The 9,743-nt window shown below is 49.9% G+C and overlaps 1 protein-coding gene across 1 annotated transcript; it reads right to left on the bottom strand.

Moving 5' to 3' along the window:
- Window positions 1-1,571: 1,571 nt before the first annotated feature.
- On the bottom strand, window positions 1,572-3,581 carry LOC119098225 (uncharacterized). Its single transcript, XM_037221154.1, has 4 exons — window positions 3,481-3,581; window positions 2,731-2,853; window positions 2,181-2,339; window positions 1,572-1,857 (listed from the first exon to the last, which is right to left on the bottom strand). Exons 1-4 carry the CDS (start codon window positions 3,554-3,556, stop codon window positions 1,805-1,807), a joined length of 411 nt encoding a protein of 136 aa, XP_037077049.1. The 5' UTR covers window positions 3,557-3,581; the 3' UTR covers window positions 1,572-1,804.
- Between the last annotated feature and the right edge of the window lie 6,162 nt (window positions 3,582-9,743).

Consider the following 9,743-nt stretch of genomic DNA (forward strand, 5'->3'; position numbering starts at 1 on the left):
CTTCGCTGTTGGATCAAATTGAAGGATTGCCTAGAAATTGTCTTCGCTGAAACCATAACCTGATTTTGACCTGATTCAGGTCAGCGACCACACAAGGTACATCTAAATTTTTGATTCCAAACGATCCGATATTCCATTGTTTACAGCTATGCAAAATTTGACGCGGCTACACCGCTCCATTCGGAAGCCATTCTTGAAAAACCTTTTGGGGGGGGGCAATTTGGCTCCCCACCCGAGCGGATGTGAACATTCAATTTGGCGAGAAGCGATGCTGAGCAAGTTGGTGCTCATCATCCTTTATTACGTATGTTGTCATCAATTGATATGTTAATTAATTCATGACTTACGTATTTTCCCATCAGAATCCTAATAGGAAATACGTGATTGCGTGACTAAAGGTTGCGAACGACGGTGCTGCCATCTATATAATATGTCATCCGCTAGACACCGTTCTGACGGCCGGAACTTGACGTGTAGTTCGTCCCGGCAGGTGGAGACAGCCGAACCCGGCCCATCGCCAGTGGTGCTTGGGGCCGCGGGGCCGGCCATCTGGCGCCGGCAGTGGCGGGCGGGTGACGCTGGCTGCGGTGACCGGGGTTGGGGATCAGCGGGGCGAGACGGCCCTCGGCCTGACAAGCGCTGCCCGTGCCGCGTGCAGCAGTCGGAACGGCCCAACTGCACAGCCGCAGACGCATGTTCGGCTGTGGTGGGACATTGTGACTTGCTCGCGGACTGCGGACTGTGACTGCGCGCCATTCCCGGCTCGTTTTCGCGTCACAGGACAGCAGCGCTCGTGTGGCTGGCCGTGATATAGTGGTGCTCTAGTCGTTTGTGCGTTTGGTTCGCGATGCTACGTGTGCCGTCCGGTGTGCCACTAGCGTACTAGCGTGGAGTGTTTTATCAAGCGTGTAATTGTCACAGGTACAATAAACTCGGGTGGCAGCATACTGTTTGACCTGATGTGAGATATGCCCAAGAAGACACATGTTCGTGCCATCCCCTTATAGAAAACTCGGATTGCTATATGCGAACGGTGGCGTACTCCACGGGTCGGAGGCATCGCACGGCACTACTCCTCTCTTCCACGAAGTCGTCCGCCGGATTGCGCTGCTCGCTGTCTAAAGCACATGGATGGAACTATGCTTAGTGATACTCTTCAGGTTTAAAGGCATGATTGTGATGCGTGCCTAGGGGTTGATGGGGCCCCAAACCCGGCGATCCCAGGGGTAGTTGATTCATGCCCCACATGTCTTCGCCACCTTTACGAATGTCTCATAGTAGGGGATGCGAGGTGGCTGACCAGCCCAAGATTGACATTCGCCGGTCTCTCTCACTCATCCCCTCTTTCTCTCTCTCCTCTCTCCTCTCTCTCTCTCTCTCTCTCTCTCTCTCCTCTCTCTCTCTCTCTCTCTCTCTCTCTCTCTCTCTCTCCCTCTCTCTCTCTCTCTCTCTCTCTCTCTCTCTCTCTCTCTCTCTCTCCTCTCTCTCTCTCTCTCTTCCCCCTCTCTCCGGGCTTCATTAAAAACTCGCCGTACCGTGACTACAGGAAACGACCTGCCCTGACCACAGTCTTTTATCCGACACGAACATTTATTTCAATGGCCGGGGGCCATTGAGCTGGCCCCCGGCGGGTCATCGCACGTTGTCGCTGCCGGAGCTGCGGCCATCTGCGCTGGCCGCGGGCGCCGCCGCGTTGCGCTTCGTGGCCGAGTCCGACTCAGTTAGGCAGGGGTGAGCGTGATTTTGTTCTCACAGTCGCAGTACACGCAGCGGCGGTCTCGGGCCAGGTACTTGCACGACTCATTTAAGCAGACCTTCGTTTCCTCCGGCCGCAGTTCTGTCGAAGGCGGCGTTCCTCTGCGGAGCGGCGCGGGACGATTAGGGTTCGTGTGGGGACGGTCGGTCACCGCCATTGTGCCGCACAAACGGCCACGAGGCCCGCGGCCCACCGGTGCGCGTCACTGGGGCTCGAAACCGGTGGAACAGTTGAGGGACACAGACAGCTCAGAGGCCGACCAGAAACCGTGTGCGAGTCAGCTCTGTAATGCCTGTGATGGCTACTGTAGTCAGGATTGTGCGTTTTCAGAACACTATGTAACTGGCGAGGACAATTCAAGGTCGCGTCTCGCGAGGCACACAGTTTCACGGATCCGTCATCCGCCAGCACGTATCGCACTTACTCAAGATGCCGGTACCCGGGATGGGGGAGCGTTCGGGCAGCGTGTCGCAGTCCACCTTGTTGCAGTGTGCCACATAGAGCGAGCCCTGCGCCGTGTCACACACGCACTTCTGGCACCTTCCTGGGATGTTGGCGTACCAAACGGAACCTTGCGGGCAATCTGCGCAGGAGAGGAAGACGCTGGTAACACGAATAGCGCGAAGTACATGCCCGAAGTCGGGACTACAAGCGCCACCGGGCCAAGACGTCATTTAAGGCATACACCATTCGAGAGCGCGTCGCACTTAGCCGTGGGACTGCGTCGGCTGAACTCATACCACACAAAAGCTAAATCAACCTCAGAATAATCTGTCGTTTGCGCTGAACGCTGGCTTCAGGCTATCGCCGGCTGCTTCACTTGGCGTTCACCCGGTACGAGCCGAGTTCACCCAGCCCAGCCCAGCAGGTAGTTTGCGCCTCAACTGAACGCTGCACACCGGAGCACGTGGAGCGCCCACGACAGCCGGGCGCGCACACAGCGGGCGCCGACACTTCCACCGCTCAGCACTCACTAGCGATGTTTCCCTTGGTGCAGACGCGGTAGCCGGGACGCGGCGTGGCGGACAGGTCTTCGACGTACTCGACCGGGCACGACACATCCGCGCGGTACTCGTACTGGTTGCGGTAGATGGTCGCTGGAACCGAACAGCCACCGGTTACGGCGGCGGCTCTCGCCGGGCTGCACTGTGTGGGGGACACCCACCCTTCAGAACCCACCTGACCTGGTCTCATCCGATCTGATCCAATCCAGCGCCACAGGAGAAGTCGGGTGCACTCTGCGAAAGCCGTAGGGACCGGCCCAAATCGTCTAATTTATCAAGGCTATGAGGAAAGGCGAAGGTGCGCCGGCCGGCTAGGTCTTTGTCGCACCACCCGTCTCGGGCAATTTTCAAAGCTGGGTGCCGTTTTGTCAGGCTAGGAAAAGGTTTCCAAACCATACTTTTGAATCAGTCATAAGAGCACAGGTAAACCCTACGCACCGCACGATATTTTGCACACGGTAGGCAGGAGGTCTGCATTTGGCGCGGCCAAGACATATTTTATGAGTATTAGAGCTTCTCAGGCGCTGCAAAACATCCAAAGTTATCTGTTGTGTTAATGGTACAGTATATCATGGGCCTGTCTATTCATATTTTAATCATATTTTTGCAAGGTAATGAAGTTCGCACAGCAGTTACATTTTGCATGGATACAAAGTTGCAGTCTGCAGCCCTTGGCCAGCAGCGACAACTGCTCACCGATCCCTGTACAATACTACTCACGGATTCTCTCACTGCCCTGGGCGCTGGCGAAGCCAGCAAGGCCCATCAGGGCGACGAACAGGGCCAAGTAACGCATGTCTCGTCCTATCGGGGCTGGCCCGGCGAACTCCTCTCCGGCCGCCGCTCCGGCCGTTTTATAGCGACCGCTGCCGGCCATCGGCGGGCGCCCATTGGCTGGCAGCGGCGTCCCAGCTGGCGAGGAGGTGAGCTTCAGCGGGCCCGGAAGCCGACGAGCTGCACCTTCACTGTGGCGTCCCTCGCCGCGCCATGCCACACTGACTTGGGCGCTGGTTTTAGCCCGGCTCGTCGCCAGGCTCTGTTGTATGTTATGTTTAGGATGTGTTTTTTTTCTTGTTTTTTCCGGCAAAAATTCACATGACGGAAGGTCCCAGGATAAAGTTCTTCTTACCTAAGTCTAAGAGACGAAAGTACGTGCAGAAGTTTGTGCACGACAAAGTTCGTCACGGGAAATTTTCGTATTTCAAATTCGTATAGGGCAAAACTCTGTCTGGGACAAAGGTTCGTTGAGGACAAAAGTACGTCATGCTTACGTTCGAATAGGTCAAAAATTTGACCGGGGTAAAATTTGGTCGTGAGAACCAGTTTGTCGTATTGAAGTTTGTTGATGGAAGATGTCGTTCAGGCACAAACGTTTGTGCTGATGTTAACTGGGATTTTAGGGCGCGCCGACTGCCATGATAGTGCTCACCGTCACCTGTTCAATGACTAACACACCGTACAATGGGCGGAGATGTTTGACCGTCTCGGTAGCTCAATTTGTTAGAGCGCTTGCCTTCGGATTCATGCACTCATGACGGAAAAGGTTTGAGTCGCTTTAGGCGCTCACTATTTGGCCTTGGCAGCCACAGCCTGCGGCCAGTGGCAGCGGTCGCCAGTCGAGCGGTTGATACGAGATCGCACGACCGGATGCTAAAAACCGGGGCTCACACAATGGCTTAGCGTGAGCTCTGACCAAGAAACCCATTCATTCAAAAGGCTCTGATCATTACCTTGAAAAATTATATGTTGGTTAGAAAGCGGCCTGCACGTAGCAACCAAGTGGGAGTCGCCATCAAGGCAAAAGTTCTTCTAGAACAAAGGTTTGTAAGCGACAAAGTTCATCGAGGACCAAATTTCGGCACACTTATTTTTTCTAAAGCGCCAAAGCTCATCTAGTACAAAAGCTGCAAGCTTTGGTGAGATGAAATTAGCACGCGCACGGGTGGCCGTTTAAATGCGACGCGCCCGGGTGGAGCAATTTTGCTTGATGACTTGATTTCTTTGATGAGTTATATAATGAGTTTTTACTTGCATTGTTTATTCATATTTGTATACAAATAGATACATCTATACAAATATATGCATATATATATATATATATATATATATATATATATATATATATATATATATATACATGTGCACACATATATATATATATATATATATATATATCTCTCTCTCTCTCTCTCTCTCTCTCTCTCTCTCTCTCTCTCTCTCTCTCTCTCTCTCTCTCTCTCTCTCTCTCTCTCTCTCTCTCTCTTACCCCGCCCGATCGCTCCCCGATCTTTGTTGCATCATCATCGGGCGTCTCCGAGTCGATCCGTACTCTGAGTCGCCAGCCGACGGGTGGCAACACACTGCGTCATGATCTTGACTTATAGCCATATAAGCAGGCATCATCCGGTGGAAGCGGGAGGGGCTCCATTCTTCTTGTTTCTCTTGTTCTAAGAATCAGCGGCGCCGCTTTCATGCAGATATCGAGCGTGCCGACGGCGGGCGGCAGACCGCGTCATGTTCTTGGACCATAGCCACGTAAACAGGCATCCGGTGGGAGGCGAGGGACTTGCATTTTTATTGATTCACTTGTTCTAAGAATCGGTGGTGCCACTTCCGTGCGAGCACCGAGCGTGGGTGATTTAAAGAGGCTTAGTAAAATTCAATGCTCCGATGGTAAAATCCTTCACTGAGTCCCACGATGGAATCCAACATTGATTGTCCTCTAGAAGCAAATCAGACCCGTATTCTTAACTCATTCACAAAAGTGAAACATCAAGGCGAGCAACGTTTCACCATGGATAGCGTGACAAAAGGGAAGATAATCAATCCTTTCTTCAAATATGAGTGCGTCGATGCACATACGAAATGATCATTTCAGGGATATGGGTTGAAAGAGAGTGGATGCAGGTGAAGCAAGAATACATGCGCCTGGAGCGAGGGGTAGGGGGGGGGGGGGCACCGTCGAGCTTTGGTCTGCGCAGGGGCCTCTCGGGTTGTGCGCTGGGCCCCGGTCGAGGCGGCCTCTCGGTCTACTCGTAGCTGGCGCATGCAATCTGCCCCGGATAAGCGGGGCGTCTCGGCGATTCAGAATAAACCGAGGCAGAGTATAAGAGGGTCGGATGCTGACACGAATTACGTTTTGTGTCCCACAGTACAAGAAGTTATGCATTCTTCCTACTTATTGCAGGAATATACTTATAATCGAATAACTTATAGTTAGTATTCCATATTCATTGGGGGTTTTGAACTGAAATAGCCACCTTGAAGACCTTTCGGTGCTGTTCACAACCTTGCCCCTCCTAAGACCAAAGTTCCGCTAGTTTCTGAGCTACACTCCCACGAATAGGGGGGAAAGGTATGTCGGGGAGACTATTCAAAAGTCATCTTAGCATGCATGACGTCATAACAACGTCATTCAAGTCCTGTCATTTCATAAGCCATGCGGCGATCAAAGCCATGACAAATGTGATTATCGAGGCGTTCATATCTGGCGTTCGTGAGCACGATTTCCAGATACAGCGGTCGTCAATTGGTTTTCAATCAATATTGTGCAAGGCACGATGACGTGATCAAACCGTGGCGCATTGGGGAGCATATTTACCCTGCAGGAAATTGTGGTGTCCAGAGCAGTCTTTTTCGTTTAAAAAGTATACCTTAGTTACAAGCGAGCTTGTTTCGTCATATCTGATGCTTGCTTCAACATCTTTAAATGTGGAACATTCCATTTAAGAAAAGCGCTATAACTAAATATGTGAGTACAAGTAAATATCGTAAACTCATTGATGGATATAAACGAAACAGAACAAAAATGCGAGCTTGTAGCATGTTCGGCTCGAAGATCACTCAAAGCCCGTGCCGCTATTTCGAGAGATTGAGGAGGTACGAGTGAGTGCTCTCATACAAACATTCCATGACGCAATCAAACAATGACGGATTAAGCAGCATAGTTACTGCGTACATAATTGTTGTATGGTGCAGTTTTTTCGACTTTATGTATATATATACATATATATATATATATATATATATATATATATATATACATATATATATATATATATATCTCTCGATAGTTACAAATGAGGCTATTTCATCATATCTCATGATTGCTTCAATATTTTCAAAGGTGGAACATTCTCTTCAATGTGTCCCCTTGAAATGGAATGTTCCACATTTGGAGATATTGAAGCAAGTAACCGATATGATGAAATCAGCTCACTTTTAAGTTTTTTCTATACTTTTAAGTGGAAAAACTGCTCTAGACAACGCAGGTTCTCTGTTTAGTAAATATACTCCTCAACACGTCATTGTTTGATTACGTCATCGTAGCTTGTGCAACATTGATTGAGAGTCAATTGACGGTCGTTGTATCTGGAGACCGTGCCCACGAACACCAGATATGAAGGACTCAATAGTTTTGTCTTGCCTTGATCGCCGCATGACCAATGAAATGTTAGTACCTGAGTGGTGTTATTACCGCGTCTAGGATGCGATAATAACGTCACTGGGTGACCCTGAAATAGGCTCCTCGAAAAAGCTCAGCAACTAGATTGGTTTGGGTCTTAAGAAGGGCAAGGTTGTGAACGGCACAAAATGCTCTCCAAGATAGTTATTTGAGTTTAAAAACCCACGCAGATGTGGAACACCGCCTGCAAACATTGGTGGCTGCACGCAAGATGTCACGCCATAAGGTGACAGGCCGGCCCGGCGAACGGACGCGATCGTCTCAATCCGTTGTGACTTTGACCTTGAAACCAGTGCTTTTAACAAAAGTCACTTATTTGAAAATTCTTCCGGCATTCTGGAACAATGTCTGACTGAAGAATGCGTTGTAGTCAACCGAACGTACTGGTCGCCTTTCACTATTTGCGCACATGGCAATGGCGTGTGCTCTGGGCCTTCACAGCCCATCAGTAACCACCATATCGCATTAAGCTGGAGTTCAGCAAGAAAATAAACAAGCCACCAATCTAAACTGTACTTTTTTTGTCTAATATGACCCTGTGTCGGAACAAAGTTGCCTTGCGTGCCGGTCGAGTATGCCTGGAACCGCACGCATGAGATAAAGTGCGCGTCTATTTTGACACTGGCCTCTGGCAAACCAGATGGGGCCAAAGGCATGGACATTGTGTGAAGAGTTACGTTACCACAAGGTCGCGAAAATGAAGAACTGCAGTTCTGCCGCTATCAATGAGCGCCACCAGTTAATACGCATCAAAAAGAACAGGGTCAAAATAGTAGAAAGAGAATAGAAACGTGCCTTCGCAGCTCATAGATATTTTGGCGAAAGCGGTGCAAACTATTTGCAATCTTCAATAACTTGTTGGGTGTTGCTAAGCCCCTCTCATTGCCTCACCACTCAAGAGCATTTTTTGTTGAGTTCTAGTGCATTACTGACAATTTATTGATAATGCGATAAAAGCATGCATTGATAGGCACCAGAAAATCCATAGACTTGTTATCTATTTCTCCGTGGTATTCCTGGCATAAAAAGGGCCGATGAACGTAGCAGGAGAGTCCACTTGTGGGTGATTGTCAGATATGGTTGAAATCGCTCCTGCGGAGCCATACTGCTCCCCGATTGAAACATCTTCAAAGCTTCACCTCACGTCTAAAGCGACCTTTCAACACGGCTGTTTAACGTTGAAATGACAGCGTCATTGGTGGTTTGTATTGTGGTGATTTTGTGATATGGTTGCTGGCATTTATCGTTCACATTTGTTTTCAAACGCCTTCTGTCAAGTAAGGCTCGATTGAGCTAAATAAAGCCTTGGATAGTACAGGGCTTTTTCATACTTGTACAATATATTTAGCTCATATAGCAAGCCTGTATAAAAAATCATTCAAGACACAGTATGGACAAGTTCTTGAAGCCAGAGCGATTTGATGCGGTTTCAAGCTCGAGCATTGCTGCTCAGCAACGGCGCCACTGGTATAGGACATTTGATGCGGATCTCAGCTCGAGCATTGCTGCTCAGCAACGGCGCCACTGGTATAGGACATTTGATGCGAATCCCAGCTCGAGCATTGCTGCTCAGCAACGGCGCCACTGGTATAGGACATTTGATGCGGATCCCAGCTCGAACATTGCTGCTCAGTAACGGCGCCACTGGCATAGAACATTTGATGCGGATCCCATTTCGAGCACTGCTGCTCAGCAACGGCGCCACTGGTATAGGACATTTGATGTGGATCCCAGCTCGAGCACTGCTGCTTATCAACGGCAGCACTGGTACAGGATATTTGATGCAGATCCCAGCTCGAGCATTGCTGCTCAACAGTGGCGCCACTGGCTTAGGACATTTGATGCAGATCCCAGTTCGAGCATTGCTGCTCAGCAATGGAGTCACTGGTATAGGACATTGACAAACTTCCTGAAGGAAGCTGAAGCCCTTCAGCCAAACAATCTGAATGCCCTCATCAATTATATATTTCCTGTGGCCTATGAACACATAGCTGCCTGTATCTCATATGAAGATGCCATTGCCACTCTTCAGTCACTGTACGTCAGACCAAAGAGTGACATATTCGCGAGGCACTTGCTCGCTACTCGGAAGCAGGAACCAGAAGAGACTTTGAACCAGTACCTGTCCGGTCTCAAACTCTTGAGCAAGGACTGTGACTTTCAAGCTATTACTGCTGAGCAGAACCGATACCACTACATACGTGATACGTTCATCAATCGCCTCCTATCATCTTCTATTCGCCAACACCTACCGGAGAACAAGAGTATTGAGCTGCAGGCAGAGTCGGAGCAAGCGCGATCTCTGGAGGCTGCACAAAAACACCCAGACTCTTACGCTCGTCCGTCTCTGCCAGTCAACGCTGCTGCTTTGTCGATTCCCAGTGCTGTTGTGGATTATCCGTTGGATGCTCTGCCGCCCAAACTGCCTTCCCCAGCGGCTACAGCCACTGCACCAGCTACTGCGACCAGATGTCACTTCTGTGGACACTTGAGGCACCCCAGGGGGAAATGTCCTGCA

Source organism: Pollicipes pollicipes, unplaced genomic scaffold (assembly GCF_011947565.3).
Source record: "Pollicipes pollicipes isolate AB1234 unplaced genomic scaffold, Ppol_2.1 Scaffold_2555;HRSCAF=2994_pilon_pilon_pilon, whole genome shotgun sequence".
In the NCBI taxonomy this organism is placed as follows: Eukaryota; Metazoa; Arthropoda; class Thecostraca; order Pollicipedomorpha; family Pollicipedidae; genus Pollicipes; species Pollicipes pollicipes.